The following is a 16,586-nucleotide window of genomic DNA, read 5'->3' as shown; positions in this document are numbered from 1 at the left end:
TCTGGGTGACAGAGTGAGACTCCAACTCAAAAAAAAAAAAGAAAGAAAAGAGAGAAAGCTGAGACAGATCAAAAGCTGGGCCTCTCGCTCCAGACTTTAGCCAGGTTGTGAATGCAGCGGAGGAAATTAAAAGTGCTACTTCAGTGAAGAGATGAATGACAAGAAAACAAAGCAGCCTTGTCACTGGTTTGGAGAAAGTTTTCCAGGTCTGGGTATGTCAGATCAACCACAACCCTGAAACCAAAGCCTAATCCAGAGCAAGGCCCTGACATTCCTCAATTCCATGAAGGTTGAGAGAAGGAAGGAAGCTACAGAAGTTGGTTCGTGATGTTTAGGGAAAGAGGCAGTCTCCATAACGTAGAAGTGGAAGGTGAAGCAGCAAGTGCTATGTAGAGGCTGCATTAAGTTATCCAGAAGGTACATCTCAAATAATCCACTAAACAGTAGATATTTTGTGAAGACCAAACAGCTTTATGTTGGAAGAATATGGCATCTAGGACTTTCATAACTAGGAAGAAGTGAAAAGCACAGGCTGACTCTCTTGTTAGGGGCTAATGCAGCTGGTGACTTTTAAGTTGAAGCCAGTGTTCATCTGCCATCTGAAAATCCCAGAACCCTTAAGAATTATGTTGTGCTCTATAGGTGGAACAACAAAGCCTGGATGACAGCACATCTGTTTACAGCATGGCTTACTGAATATTTTAAGCCCACTGTTAGGATCTGCTCAGAAGAAAGATTCCTTTTAAATTTGTCTTCATCGACAGTGCACCTAGTCACTCAAGAACTCTCATGGAAATGTACAAGGAGATTAATGTTATTTTCATGCCTGCTGACACAGCATTTATTCTGTAGCCTATGGATCAAGAAGTAATTTAGACTTTCAAGTCTTACTATTTATGAAATGCATTTCGTAATGCTATAGCTGTCATTTATGGTGATTCCTCTTACAGATTTGGGCAACGTAAATAAAAAACCTTCTGGAAATGTTTCACCGTTCTGGATGCCATTGAAAACATTTGTAATTAGTGGGAGGAGGTCAAAATATCAACATTAACAGAAGTTTGGAAGAAGCTGATTTCAACTTTGAGTAGTTCAAGACTCCAGTGTAGGAATTAACTGTAGATGTAGTAGAAATACCAAGTGAACTAGAATTAGAAGTGAAGCCTGAAGATGATGCACTCCCATGATGAAACTAGAACAGATGAGAAGTTGCCTCTTATGTATAAGCAAAAAAAGTGACTTCTTGAGATGCAGTCTACTCCTGATGGAGATAACTGTGGACACTGTCGAAATGACAGCAGAGGATTTAGACTGTTAGGTTAATTTAGTTGATAAAGCCGCAGAAGGATTTGGGATAATTGACTCCAGTTTTGATAGAAACCAAACTGTAAAGCTGCATTGCATGCTACAGGGAAATCTTTTGTGAAAGGAAGAGTCAATTGATGTGGCAAACTTTTGTTGTCTTATTTTAAGAATGCCACAGCAACCCTAACCATCACCAACCACCACCCTGATCAGTCAGCAGACATCAACATCAAGGCAAGACCCTCCACTAGTAAAAAGAGTACCTCTTGCTAAAGACTCAGATTACTATCAGCATGTTTAGCAATAAAGTATTTTAAAATTATGTACACTTTTTAGACATGCTTTTGCACACTTAATATAGTGTGAACATAATTTTTATATGACTTGGGAAACTATACAATTCATGTGACTCTATTGTGAAACTTGCTTTATTGTGGTGGTTTATAACTGAACCTATGCATGCGTGTGTGTGTGTGTGTGTGTGTGTGTGTGTGTGTGTGTGTGTGTGTGTGTGTGAGAGAGAGAGAGAGAGAGAGAGAGACAGACAGACAGAGAGACAGAGAGAGAGAGAGACTGCATTCAAATACAATACTAAGATTCATAGGAAAAGAAGACTGGACGATAGTAATGCTGAAATTGTTATCCTCTAAATCTCCATTGGGTGAAAGTGAAGTTTTTCTTTATACTTTTTCCATAATTTTTTTGTGTCCTACAGTGTTTAGATACATAAATGCCATTGTGTTACTATTGCCTGCAGTATTCAGTATAGTAACATGCTGTACAGGTTTGTAGCCTAGGAGCAGTGCCATACAGCCTAGGTGTGTAGTAGGCTATACCATGCAGGTTTGTGTAAGTACATTATGTTGTTCGCACAATGATAAAATCAACTAATAATGCATTTCTTAGAACATATTCCTGATGTTAAACAATGCATTACTGTTTCCTTTATAATGAGAGGAAGAGCCTCAGCATAAAAAGTTTAAGAATAGAAGGCAGGGAATGGTGGTTCACGTCTGTAATCCTAGTACTTTGTGAGGCTGTGACAGGAGGATTGCTTGAGCTCAGAAGTCCAAGACCAGCCTATGCAGCACAGTGAGACTTCTTCTCTATAAAAAATCAAAAATTTAGGTGGACATGGTGGCTAATTAGTAGTCCTAGCTCCTTTGAGGTTAAGGCAGGAGGATCACTTGAGCCTAAGAGTTTGAGGTAGTAGTGATCTGTAATTGTGCCACTGCCCTCCAGCTTGGATGACAGAGTGAGACTCTAACTGAAAAAAAAAAAATGAAGGCTGAGGCGGAAGGATCGCCGGAGCCCAGCAGGTCGAAGCTGTGGTGGCCAGGAGCAGCCACTGCACTCCAGTCTGGGCGACAGAGTGAGACTCCAACTCAAAAAAAAAAAAATGTGTAAGAAAAAAATGAGGCTGGGCTTAGTGACTCAGTGTATAGTCCCAGCACTTTGGGAGGCTGAGGCAAGTGGTTGACCTGAGCCGACAGGTTCAAGATCAGCCCAGGCAACTTGGCGAGACCTCACCTCTACAATAAATAAAAAATTAGCTGGGCATGGTAGTGCACACCTGTAGTTCTGGCTACTTGGAAGACTGAGCCAGAAGGAGCCCAGTGGGTCGATGCTGGGATGGCTGTGAATATGCCACTTCACCCTAGCCTGGGTGACAGTGAGACTCCAATTCAAAAAAAAAAAAGACGGAATGAAAAGAATGACTCCAGGTATGGTGGCTCACGCTTGTAACCCAGCACTTTGGGAGGCAGAGGCAAGAGGTTTGCCTGAGTCCAGGGGCTGGAGACCAACCTGGGCAACTTGGTGAGACCTCGTCTCTACAAAAAATCAAAAAATTAGCTGGGTGTGATGGTGCGTGCCTATAGTTCCAGCTACTTGGAAAGCTGAGGTGGAAGGATCACCTGAGCCCAACAGTCGAGGCTACAGTGGCTGTGAGCGTGCCACTGCACTCCAGCCTGAGTGACACAGTGAGACTCCAACTCAGGAAAAAAACAAAAAAGCTAATTCCGTTTGCTTCCCTCATTCTAGTTATGTATTCTTATAGTATTATGTGATAGGTTTTTGGAAAATAGGTTTACAGTACGTGATCATTTCATGATTATTTTTTGTCCAAACCTTTAAATAAAGAAAAAATTGTGGCATTGCTAATTTGGACTGGGTTTTTCTTTATTAGATTTCATCTTGTTGGATTTAGCCGATCTTTTATTTTTATTTAATTTAATTTTTTTGTTTTTTTGAGTTGGAGTCTCACTCTGTCGCCCAGACTGGAGTACAGTGGCCGCTCTTGGCCAACCCAGCCTCCACCTGCTGGGGGCTCCGGCGATCCTTCCGCCTCAGCCTTCCAAGTAGCTGGAACTACAGGCGCGCACTACCACGCCCGGCTAATTTTTTGATTTATTGTAGTGATGGGGTCTCGCCAAGTTGCCCAGGCGGGTCTCGAACCCATGGGCTCAGGCAATCCACTCACCTCGGCCTCCCAAATGCGCGGGATTACAGGCTGAGCCACCGAGCCCAACTGGCCTATCTTTTAGAATGCCTGTTTTGTCAGTGAACACATTGTCTAACCCTCTCAAGTTCATATCTGTCAGAACTTTCGTAATGTCACTCATAGCCTCATATATATATAATTGATAGAATTGTTGAATAAGTGTTTAAATTTCTTAAATCTAGCCAGGCCCAGTGGCTCACGCCTGTAATCTAAGCACTTTAGAAGGCAGTGCAAAAGAATTGACTGAGCCCAGGGGTTCAAGACCAGCCAGGGCAACTTGGCAAGACCTCATCTCTGCAATAAATCAAAAACTTAGCCAGCCCTGGTGGCACACACCTGTAGTTCCAGCTACTTGGAAGGGTCACCTGAGCTCAGCAGGTTGAAGCTGAAGCTGCAGTAGCCATGATTGGTGCCACTGCACTCCAGCCTGGGTGATAGAGTGAGACTCCAACTCCAAAATATATATATATATTTAGTCCTGGATATTGTATAAAAACATGTTTTAAAATAAACATCAGAAAAATTTGTAAAATATTTTTGTTGACAACTTTATTTTCAGATTTTTAGTTTGGATTATAAGTCAACATTTTTTAAAATCTTTTTTTAATTTGAGTTGGAGTCTCACTCTGTCGCCCAGACTAGAGTGCAGTAGCTGCTCCCGGCCACCGCAGCCTCGACCTGCTGGGCTCCGGCGATCCTTCCACCTCAACCTTCCAAGTAGCTGTAACTACAGGCACGTGCTACCACACCCAGCTAATTTTTTGATTTATTGTAGAGATGAGGTCTCACTAAGTTGCCCAGGCGGGTCTCGAACCCGTGAGCTCAGGCACTCCACTCACAACAGCCTCTGAAGGCGCGGGATTACAGGCTGAGCCATGGAGCCCAGTTTATAAATCAAAGTTTTTATAATCTGTATTTTTCTTTGTCTCCAGGGATCCATCTGTCTCTAAGTCTATAGAACGAATCTTTAAAATCTGGGAAGATAGAAATGTATACCCAGAAGAAATGATTGTGGCACTGAGAGAAGCTTTGAGTAAGTATCTTTTTCCGAAAATAAAATTTTGAGTAAATTTTTACTATTATTTTATAGATCGTGTGTTGCATAAGAATGAAAAATAAGGTTTTGAATCTGGCTCTGTTTATTTAAAATTAAATATTTGTAAAAATATAGATCTGTTTGAATCAAAATTTAAGTAGAATTGGTTTTCAGGATGGGGGTTGAATTTTGTTTTTAGTGACTAAAAAAGTAAGCCTTATTAAGTGATGATAGCTGTGTAATTATTTTCCTGCATTTGCTTTAATTGAGTGTTTCAAGTGGTTTCTTGTTTGTATTTAATAATTACTGCCCTGTCCTCTTACTGTTGGAGACTTTTTGGACAGGGTTTGGTAGTAAGTATATATTGGCAGTCTTCAAACTCTTTTGATTTAGATTTATAGTAAGCTGTATACCTAATTTTTTAAAAAGAAATTTAGTTCCTTTGTATTAGATGCATGTAATTAAGTCGTTGAATGGAAATTGGTGATAATTTGTTACCATGACTATCATATGACTAGAAATTTGCTTTAAAAATAGCATCCTCTAAGAAGCTGTTAAATTCTTTTAGTTTATTTATTTATTTATTTTTAAGCCTCCTGCTCTACTCTTTTCAGAATTGGTATTTGTTGATTATAGAAATCATGTTAATTTGACAGCTTCTTAGATCTGGTGAGAGTTTCTGTTTTTTAAATAAAAATCAAAGAAAAGGAAAGAAAGAACGCAAGTCTCGGATTGCCTTTTTTCATGCTACAACTTTGGCACTGAAGTGGACAGAACAGCTTCCCATAATGCCAGACTGCAAAAACTGAAATGTTTTCCAGGTACCACTTTCAAAACTCAGAAGCAGCTGAAAGAAAATCTGAACAAACAACCGAATAAGCAGTGGAAGAAATCACAAAGTAAGGAACAAAATCTCAACTAATGTAAAATTACCTCCTCTTTTTGGAGCAGAAGAAAATGTAAACCATTTGCATCGTACCTGGCCTAAACCAAGGGCAGGCCTGTGTTTTCCAGGCCTGGGAGGCTCCCACTGACTTATATTAAACAAGCCATCATGGAGTTACTTCTAAAAAATACTTTTAAACAAAGGAAATGCAGAAAAAGGGTTTGAGTGAAGATTCAAGAGTAGTTGGGGGATTGAAAGAAGAAAAAAGATACTTAATAGTTTCCAGGCTAATTCTCAGGTTCAAAGATGTATGAAGTTAGAGGCAGCTGGCATTAAACAACAGAGCTGAAGAGGAGACTAGGCATTAAGAAGCATTTCTGTGGGAACCATGAAATCCATCAGATTTGGGGATAACGCTACCAAATTAGACATGGGCCTCAAATCCTGGCCAGAAGCTCATTCTCTAACTGGAGCTCCTGTTATGCTTACCATATTTACCCAGCATGAGATCAAGGGAGTGGAAAATACTGCATGTGATAGGCTGCTGTGGGCAAACTGAGGAATATTGAGAGAGACTTGAAGGTTGGCGGGAACAAGGTAAAAGACAGTGGGAATTGGGAGGTAAAAACAAGACTCTTGGGATGGTTTTGCCTCAGCGAGCGTGTGATGTTCATCATGATTAAGGGAGTTCTCTGACATCTTTTTGGTCATAAATTGCATGCTTAGGAACAACAAGAGCCGTCATTTCAGCCAAAGTTCAACTGCTTAATAATGAATGAACTTAAAACACTCCTTACCTATTTTTACTATGAATTGAGTCAGCAGGAAAAGAAATCCAAAGAATAAATACATAGGAATAGAGTTGATATTTGTAGTTAATTTTCTTCAGCCAGTGCTCAGGATTAATTGGATATCCTGAACACTCTTAATTGGAAGTATTAAAATCCTCTTACACTCAGTCAGACTAGGAAAAGGTACTTCATGTATCTGAGTATCTCCAAATCAATAATTCTAGGATTTTATGACTTCAAGGGTTTGCTGGAGGTAAGTAGGTTAGGCCTATCTAAATAGTGTATTTTTTCTACTGATCATCCCTGGGGATGTATAAATTTCTTAGTCCATTATTTATTTTAGGAATTATATTATGACTTAAATGTGCATGTTTGCCATATGTTTAAAGACTACTCCCCTAACTATGGAGCTAAAATTTTTCCTATTAGTCAACTCTTTGTGTCTATATTCTTAATAACCTTTTGTTTAATTCCAACAGCATCCACAAATCCAAAAGCTGCTCTCAAGTCTAAGATCGTTGCTGAATTTCGAGTAAGTTACAGAATTTGTTTACTATAGTGAAGCATTATTACCCTTTTGTGTTATAACTTCTTGTATAGTCCAGTAAGGTTTGTTTTATTCACGTGTATATAAATTATTTTAAACATGTTTGTTCTTAAAGGAATCCAGATTATTATTAGATTGCTGGAGATTTATCTGTTCCCCTAAATGGGAGAAATAACTTTCTTCCAGAATATCTATCACCAACTGAGTTCTTTATTGAATTTATGACAAGGGGAATTATCTTTTTATGAAGCTCTTCTAAATTAGAATTTGCTTAGAGTAGCAGAAGGCTAGGTTTATGTAATTAAAATTTAAAGGGGCTATAAATGGACCTTAGTCTTAACCCTGTATCCATAAGTTAGCTCTGAATAATTAAGGAAAAGTTTGTTTTAAAATATGTAACTTGCCAGGTGTGGTGGCTCACACCTATAATCCCAGCACTTTGGGAGGCCAAGGTTAGAGGATTGCCCGAGCCCAAGGGTTCAAGACCAGCCTGGGCAACTTGGTGAGACTTCATCTCTACAATAAATCAAAAAATTAGCTGGGCGTGGTGGCACATGCCTGTAGTTCCAGTTTCTTGGAAGTCTGAGGCAGAAGAATCACCTGAGCCCAGCAGGTTGAGGCTGTGGTGGCTGTGAGTATGCACTCCAGCCTGGATGATAGAGTGAGACTCCAACTCAAAAAAATAAAAATAAAAAAATAAGTAACTGAAAATATGATTTTGACATGAGAATTGATCACTGATATCCCTGACTATGAGGAAAAGTGAAAAATGGATTTTTTTTACTCTCAGGGTTTTGTTATGCTTTGGCTTTGTGTGTGTTTGTTTTTTAATGGGGAGCGACAGAATAATGGAATGATCTTGTAAATGAAATATGACTCTGGTCTGTGTTTAGTCTCAGGCCCTAATTGAAGAGCTGTTGCTATACAAGCGCTCAGAAGATCAGATAGAATTGAAGGAAAAACAGTTGTCAACTATGAGGGTGGATGTATGCAGCACAGAAACTCTCAAATGCTTAAAAGGTAATATTTATATCTCTTTAAATAAAATAAATCAGATTTTCTTTTCAGATCTGTCGGTTTTAGGTAATCTGCCTGCTTTACTCATAAAGATAATCTTGAATTATAGAAAGAAAGCAGTTGTGGCAGCTCTGGTTACCCAGGTAGTGAATTTATGCATATGAATTGCATAGGAAAATTATTCTTCTTCTCACTTCTACTGCTTTCTTGGTGTATTGTGTTCAGGTCAAACGTGATGGCTCACACCCGTAATCCCAGTACTTTTGGGAGGCCAAGACGGGAAGACCCTTTAACCCAGGAACTTGAGACCAGCCTGGGAAACATAGCAAGACCTCATCTCTATAAAAAAATAAAAAATTAGCCAGTTGTGGTGGCACTTGTCTGTCGTCCCAGCTACTTGAGAGGCTGAGGCAGGAAGATTGCTAGGGCTCGTTAGGTTGTGATGGCAGTGAGCCATGATTGTGCCACTGCACTCTAACCTGGGTGATAGAGCAAAATCCTGTCTCTAATTATAATAATAATAATAATAATAATAATAACAACAATAACAATAATAGTTGTATTTCACATGTGTTGTTAATTGGTATTGTGTACTCTTTAATGAGGTTACTGTACTACTTCATAATATCTGTTGCTAGTTAGTTGCTCTCTTTTTCTTACATTGTAAATTGTAAATCATACTAAAAATTTATTTGAATGCAAGCCTCAAGAAGGCAGACATTATCCTTATTTGTTCATTGCTATACTCTAGTACCTAAAGCAATACTTGGTGCATAATAGATATTTGATGAATATTTTTGAAATAAGTAAATGACTACTAACTATTCATTTTGGCACTTATTTTGTTTCTGCACCATACTTTAAATTTAACATATGTTATCTAATTTAAATCTCACAAAAACCTAAAAGTATGCTAAAATATAAATGAGAAATCTGAGGCCTTATGAAGAGAGGAGTAGCTTGCCCAAGTTACACAGCTGATGAGAGACAAAACCAAAATTTATACTTGTATCCAAAGCCATATTCTAACAGTCATAGGGAAAGTAGTATATATATATAGAATTATCAAGGATCTTTTTCAGATAGGAAAGAAGAATTTTTATTGTGGTACACACAGAGATCACATTATTTTTACTTTTCTGGAACTTGGTTTTCTCATCCAAGAGATACATCTTCTTACCTTCTATAATGCAAAAGTTGTGGTATAAATGAATAGAATTGAGCCTCATTCTGTTATTCTTAAGTAGCTGTGTGGCATCCAATTTGTGAAGAAAATAAGTAATCAACCAACTTTCTTTTAGTTCACCTTTCTTGACCTTAATTACAAGTGCCTTCACTTTTGCATCACTCCAGCAGGTTTACATGAATCTGTTTTGTGAAGAATTTGAATAATCTCTTCTGTGTTTGCAGAAACTTCTTTAAGACTATGAAACTAAGAATATTTAACATTAAGGCAGCAAGAGCAGCTTCACAAAGAGTAGGAGGTTTTTTTCTTCAAAATATTAAATTTTTCATTTTATTTTGACTACATCCTGTTTTATTTTAGATAAAACAGGTGGGAAGAAGTTCTCCAAAGAATTTGAAGAAGCAAGTTCCAAGCTGGAGGAATTTGTGAATGGATTAGATAAGCAAGTGAAAAATGGGCCCTCACTAACAGAAGCACTGGAAAATGCTGGAATTTTCTATGAAGCACAATACAAAGAAGTAAAAGTAGTGGCTAATGTAAGTAATAATTAAAGCTATCTCATACTGATTGCTTGTTAATATATGTCAGCAACTGTTTGCATCCATTATCTATCTCCATTAGGATAAGCATTATTATCTCCCTATCACAGAAGAGGAAGCTGCTGCCTTTCTCCTTCTTCCAGGATTATTGTGTAACTGCTCTAAGTCTGTCGATTGCCTTTGTAAATTGAGATACTATATTTACTATCTTTTGACCATTAACTCTAGACTCCCTACTTTATAAAATTAGGTTATTAACATCTCTATTATTTTCCATTAGTTTTCATCTATCCCTTTAATTTCCCAAATTCAGTCAACTATATTTGCTTTTATATTGCCAAGGTTGTTAATATTTACATACTGTTCTATAATTGTAAGTATTTTTCACTGCTCTAAAGGATGAGAAATAATTTTAAGTTGACATTATAACTATGTAAACATTGTTCATGGCAAGGTTTTATGGTAACTATGGTTATACTGGAAGTTTTTGGTTTCTTTTCTTGAATTTTTTCTTTCTTGGCATTGTTTGCCTCTTTTTTTTCTTTTTTTTCTTTTTTTAAATTCTCCATCACACCAGGTATTCTGAGTTCTCATTTGTCTCTGAGTCCTCCCACCTGAATTTCCGTTTTATTTTACCCATTTTGGGTTGTTCCCTAAATCTCAGGCTAAAACTACTACTGCTGTTCTAAGTTGAGTCCTCTATTTTCCAGATACTTGTGTCTTCTTTTCTTGGTTTATCTCATTTTACTGGTACATTCTCAAATAACATCCCAAAAAAGGGTTTGTGAGAGTTAAATTTTCTGTGCTCTTATATCTAAAAATGTCAGATAATTGAAATTCAGCCTTTTAAGAAATGTTTTAATTTAGACTAGGCACTGTGGCTCACGCCTGCAATCCCAGCACTTTGGGAGACTGAGGTGAGAGGATTGCCTGAGTCCAGGGGCTCAAGAAGAATCTGGGCAACTTGGTGAAACCTCGTCTCTTCAATAAAAAAATTATCCGGGTGTGGTGGCACATGCCTGTAGTTCCTCCTAGTTGAAGGCTGAGATGAAGGGATTGATTGTCTTGAGCTCAGCAGGTAGAGGCTGTGGCAGCCATGAGTGTGCACTCCAGCCTGGGTGACAGAGTCAGACTCCAACTCAAAAAGATTTTTAAAAAACAGCGGTTGTCGTGGCTCACGCCTGTAATCCCAACACTTTGGGAGGTGGAGGTGAGAGGATTACCAGAGCTCAGGGGTCCAAGACCAGCCTAAGGAACATGGTAAGACCTCGTCTTTACAATATATCAAAAAATCAGCCAGGCATGGTGGCACATGCCTGTGGTTCCAGCTACTTGGAAGGCTGAAGCAGAAGGATCACCTGAGCCCAACAAGTCGAAGTTACAGTGACTGAATGTGTGACTGCATTGCAACCTGGGCAACAGAGTGAGACTCCAACTCAGAAAAATCATTTTGACCAGGTGCTGTGGCTCAGGCCTGCAATCCCAGCACTTTGGGAGGCCTAAGCAAGAGGATTGCTTGTGCCTAGGAGTTCGAGATTAGCCTGGGCAACATAGTCAGACCTCATTTCTACAAAAAATCAAAAAATTAACTTGATGGGGTGGTGCACACCTGTAGTCCCAGCTGCTTAGGAGGCTAAAGTAGAAGAACTGCTGGAGCCCAGGAGGTTAGACTGCAGTGAGGCATGCTTGTGCCACTGCATTCCAGCACGGGCGACAGAGTGAGACCCTGACTCAAACAAAATAAAACAAAAAACCCAAATGTAGATGTTTAATACAATAAATTTCCCTCTAAGTTGCATCTCACAAGTTTTTATATTTAAATGTGTCTTGTCCAAACCACATGTTGTTGGATCTTGTCTTTGTTATATTGTAGATTTTTGTTTGCTTGTTTTTTGAGTCAGGGCCTCACTCTGTCACCCAGGCTTGAGTACAGTTGGCACAATCAAGGCTCACCGCAGCCTCAACCTCCTGGGCTCAGGCAAACCTTCCATCTCAACCTCCCAAGTAGCTGGTACTAAAGGTACTTGCCTCTATGCCCAGCTAATTTTTTAATATTTTTGTAGAGAGAGGGATCTCACTATGCTGCCTAGGCTGGTCTTGAACTCCTGGGCTCAAGCGATCCTCCCACCTCACCCTCGCAAAATGCAGAGATTATAAATGTGAGCCACCACACCCAGTCTTATTGTTATTTTTTACCCTAGTCTGACAGTCTTTGAATTTGGAGTGTTTAGTCTACTTGCTGACATGCTTGGTTTGTTTTTTTTTTAAATCAGGAGGTACATGTGCAGGTTAGTTACATAGATATATTGTGTGATGGTGAGGTGGGCTTCTGTTGAACCTGTCACCCAAATAGGGAGCATGGCACCCAATAGGTAGTTTATCAACCTTTGGCCCCCTTTAGGAGTCTCCAGTGTTTGTTGTCATTTGTTCATGCGTGTCCAGTGTTTAGCTCCCACTTGCAAGTGAGAACATGTGATATTTGTTTTTCTGTTTCTATGTTAATTTACTTAGAATTCAGCCCTTAGCTGCATTTATGTTGTTGCAAAGGACATGATTTTGTTCTTTGTAATGGCTGCAAGTAATCTATGGTGAATATGTACTGTACATGGGGGGACTCAAATAAAACTGTAGTTATTTTTCAGAGGCCAGGCGTTTTGTAGTACAGGCTTCCCTGCTAGGTAAGTAAGTGTTCTAGGAACCCCCTGGCATCAGCGTACCAGTTAGCATTGTTGTGAAAGGCTGCATTTGGCTTCAGTGAATTTTGGGGGGAGATTCTTTCAATGCATTTGCCCTATTTGCTCTGTTGGTTTCTTTTGCCATGAGGAAGCTCTTTAGTTTAACAATTCCCACTTGTCGATTTTTGTTTTTGCTACATTTGCTTTTGAAGATTTGGTCATCAGTTCATTGCCTAGGCCAGTGTCCAGAAGAGTTTCCTAGGTTTTCTTCTAGGAATTTTATAGTTTGAAGTCTTACATTTAATCTATCATGAGTTAATTTTTGTTTATCATGGGAGGAACAGTCCAGCTTCATTCTTCTGTACATAGCCAGCCAGTTTTTTCAGCACCATTTATTGAATAGGGAGTCCTTTTCCCAGTGTTTTTTGTTTTGTTTTGTTTTGTTTTGAGTCAGAATCTTACTCTGTCGCCCAGACTGGAGTGCAGTGGCCGCTCCTGACCACTGCAGCCTCGACCTGCTGGGCTCCGGCGATCCTTCCGCCTTAGCCTTCCGAGTCTTACATTTAATCTATCATGAGTTAATTTTTGTTTATCATGGGAGGAACAGTCCAGCTTCATTCTTCTGTACATAGCCAGCCAGTTTTTTCAGCACCATTTATTGAATAGGGAGTCCTTTTCCCAGTGTTTTTTGTTTTGTTTTGTTTTGTTTTGAGTCAGAATCTTACTCTGTCGCCCAGACTGGAGTGCAGTGGCCGCTCCTGACCACTGCAGCCTCGACCTGCTGGGCTCCGGCGATCCTTCCGCCTTAGCCTTCCGAGTAGCCAGAATTACAGACACGCGCTACTACGCCTGGCTGATTTTTTGATTTGTTGTAGAGATGAGGTTTTGCCAAGTTTCCCAGGCAGGTCTCGAACCCGCAGGCTCAGGAAATTCACTCACCTCAGCCTCCCAAAGCTCAGGATTGCAGGCTGAGCCACCGAGCCCAGCCTCCCAGTGTTTAGTTTTGTCAACTTGGTCCAAGATCCGTTGGTTGTAGGTGAGCAGCTTTATTTCTGGGTTCTCTATTCTGGTCCATTGGTCTGTGTCTGTTTTTGTACTAGCACCTTGCTATTTGGCATGTATAGGCTCTCAGTAGATGTTGGCTGGTTGCATGGATAAATGGGATCAAGGGAGGATAAATTACAGATAACCCCTGAATTTTTAACTCAGGCAACTGTGTGGATGGTAATCTTCACTTAGGGAGTACAAAAAGTGGAGATTGGAAACTACTTCATATACAACAGATAATGATATTATCTTGTTTTATGCCAGTAATGTATGCAGTTAATACTAATCAGGAAATCTGATCAGATTAACTTATTATTTTTCTTTTTTTTAGGCCTATAAAACCTTTGCTAACCGGGTAAACAATTTAAAGAAGAAACTGGATCAATTGAAGGCAACCCTTCCAGATCCTGAAGAATCACCAGTCCCTTCCCCAAGTATGGATGCTCCCTCCCCAACTGGTTCTGAGTCTCCTTTTCAGGGAATGGGAGGTGAGGAATCCCAGTCACCAACCCTAGAGAGTGAGAAGTCTGCCACACCTGAGCCTGTGACAGATAACCGTGATGTGGAAGATATGGAACTCTCAGATGTGGAAGATGATGGGTCAAAAATCATTGGTATGGCTTACGTGATTTTATTTATTTATTTATTTTTTGCACCAGGATTTTACTCTGTTGCCCAGGCTGGAGTGCAGTGATACGATCACCGCTCACTTCAGCCTTGACCTCCTGGGCTCAGAGCAATCCTTCTGCTTCAGCCTCCCAAGTAGCTGGGACTCCAGGTGTGTGCCACCATACCCAACTAATTCTTCCAGGTCAGAATAGCATGTAGAACTATCACCATATTCAACACAGTAGGCGTCTCCTCACAGCCACCAACTAATTTTTTTTTATTTTTGTAGAGCCAAAGTCTTGCTGTGTTGCCCGGGCAGGTCTTGAACTCCTGGGCTCAAGCAGTCCTACTGCTTAGGCCTCCCAAAGTGCTGGGATTGCAGGCATGAGCCAACACACTTGTCCATTATAAGTTAACAGACAACTTATTCCGTATCTGTTTTGCTTTCTTGGCAGTTAATCAATCATAGGCAACTATTAAAAGATAGTTCAATCCTTGTAAGATTAGAACACTAAGGTAACATTATTATATCTAGAGCAGTAGTTCAGGATTTGGTATGCAGCATCAGTTAAGGATCATTGCTCAATATCTGCATTGTTCAATATGGTAGCTACCAGCTACATGTAGCTATTGAAGCATTTGAAATGGGGCTTGTCCAATTTGAGATGTACTCTAAGTATAAAATACACATTGGATTTCAGGAACTTAGTACTTTCCCACAAAAAGTAAAAATATCTTATTAATAATGTTTGTATTTATGACTCATTGAAATGAAAATATTTGGGATATATTGGAATAAATATGTTATTAAAATTAAGGCCTAGCATGGTGGCTCATGCCTATAATCCCAGCACTTTGGGAGGCAGAGGTGAAAGAATTGCCTGAGCCCAGGGGTTTACCCAAGACCAGCCTGGGCAATTTGACAAGACCTCATCTCTCCAATAAATTTTTTTTTAAAAATTAGCTGCGTGTGGTGGCACATGCCTAGGTGGGGAAGGGATTGCCTGAACCCAGTAGATCGAGACTGGGATAGCCCTGAGCATGTCACTGCATTCTGGTCTGAGGTACAGAGTGAGACTCTGACTCTAATAATAATAATTTTTGTATTTATCACTCACTGCAATGAAAATATTGGGGATATATTGGGATAAATAAAATATATTATTAAAATTAAATGTTTAATTTTTTAATGTGGCTACCAGAAAATGAGGCCGAGGTGAGTGGATTGCCTGAGCCCGCGGGTTCGAGACCCACCTGGGCAACTTGGCGAGACCTCATCTCTACAATAAAGATCAAAAAATTAGCCAGGCATAGTAGCGCACACCTGTAGTTCCAGCTACTTGGAAGGCTGAGGCGGAAGGATCGCCAGAGCCCAGTAGGTCGAGGCTGTGGTGGCCAGGAGCGTGCTACTGTACTCCACAGTCCTGGCAAGGGAGTGAGACTCCAACTCAAAAAAAAAAATTATGAAGTGTATGACTTTGGGCGCAGTGGCTCAAGCCTATAATCCTGGCACTTTGGGAGGCCAAGCTGAGAGTGCTGCCTGAGTCCAGGGGTTCGAGAGTCCCCTGGGCAACTTGGTGAGACCTTGTCTCTACAATAAGTCAAGAAAAATTAGTCGGGCATGGTGGCACACGCCTATAGTTCCAGCTACTTGGAAGGCTGAGGCGGAAAAATTATCTGAGCCCAGCAGGTTGAGGCTGCAGTGGCCGTGAGCATGCCATTGCACTCCAGCCTGGACAACAGAGTGAGACTCCTGACTCAAAAAAAAAAACACAAAGTGAGTAATTGTTTTCTCTAAAGTAGTACTTTCAAATCAGGAAACATTGAGAAATGTTATTTCATATTGGAAGCAAAGTTTGGAAAGTAGTAGAATGTAATATTTCTTTTCTTTGTTGAAACAGTCGAGGACAGGAAGGATAAACCTGTGGAGAAGTCAGCTGTATCCACTTCTGTACCTACAAAGCCAACAGAAAGTATCTCAAAGACCTCTTCGTGTGCCCCGGTGCCTGTGACCATGACGGCAACCCCACCTCTTCCAAAGCCTGTGAATACTCCTCTTCTGTCCCCTTCCCCAGCATTGGCTTTGCCAAACCTGGCTAATGTGGATCTGGCAAAGATCAGTTCCATCCTTAGCAGCCTGACATCAGTCATGAAAAATACTGGTAAGTAAACCCAGTAAAGAGGATAAAAAGTTAATTTCATCTTTTTAAATTGAATCAGTCTCATTTTCATTGACTTTTAAAAAATTTTTTACATTAAAGCATATAATATGACTGGGCTCAGTGGCTCAGCCTGTAATCCCGCGCTTTGGGAGGCTGAGGTGAGTGGATTGCCTGAGCCCGTGGGTTCGAGACCCGCCTGGGCAACTTGGTGAGACCTCATATCTACAATAAATCAAAAAATTAGCCAGGCGTGTAACGCGCACCTGTAGTTCCAGCTACTTGG

General features: G+C 40.1%; 1 protein-coding gene across 2 annotated transcripts in view; it reads left to right on the top strand.

Annotated features, from left to right (window-relative positions):
* Positions 1-16,586, top strand: part of RPRD2 (regulation of nuclear pre-mRNA domain containing 2) — a 101,201-nt gene that overhangs the window by 75,035 nt on the left and 9,580 nt on the right. Inside the window, exons 3-9 of one of the 2 annotated variants that reach the window (XM_021715206.1) lie at positions 4,741-4,841; positions 5,666-5,743; positions 7,001-7,053; positions 7,962-8,088; positions 9,632-9,807; positions 13,864-14,146; positions 16,043-16,303. In XM_021715206.1, the coding sequence (XP_021570881.1) occupies positions 4,741-4,841; positions 5,666-5,743; positions 7,001-7,053; positions 7,962-8,088; positions 9,632-9,807; positions 13,864-14,146; positions 16,043-16,303 (1,079 nt within the window). The remainder of the gene's footprint in view (positions 1-4,740; positions 4,842-5,665; positions 5,744-7,000; positions 7,054-7,961; positions 8,089-9,631; positions 9,808-13,863; positions 14,147-16,042; positions 16,304-16,586) is intronic. The other variant, XM_008063423.2, reaches the window with a different exon arrangement.

Source organism: Carlito syrichta, unplaced genomic scaffold, assembly GCF_000164805.1.
Source record: "Carlito syrichta isolate Samal-C Ts95f unplaced genomic scaffold, Tarsius_syrichta-2.0.1 Scaffold306837, whole genome shotgun sequence".
In the NCBI taxonomy this organism is placed as follows: Eukaryota; Metazoa; Chordata; class Mammalia; order Primates; family Tarsiidae; genus Carlito; species Carlito syrichta.
The sequence above is the reverse complement of the archived record's forward strand: the minus strand, read 5'-3'. Positions and strand labels throughout refer to the sequence as shown.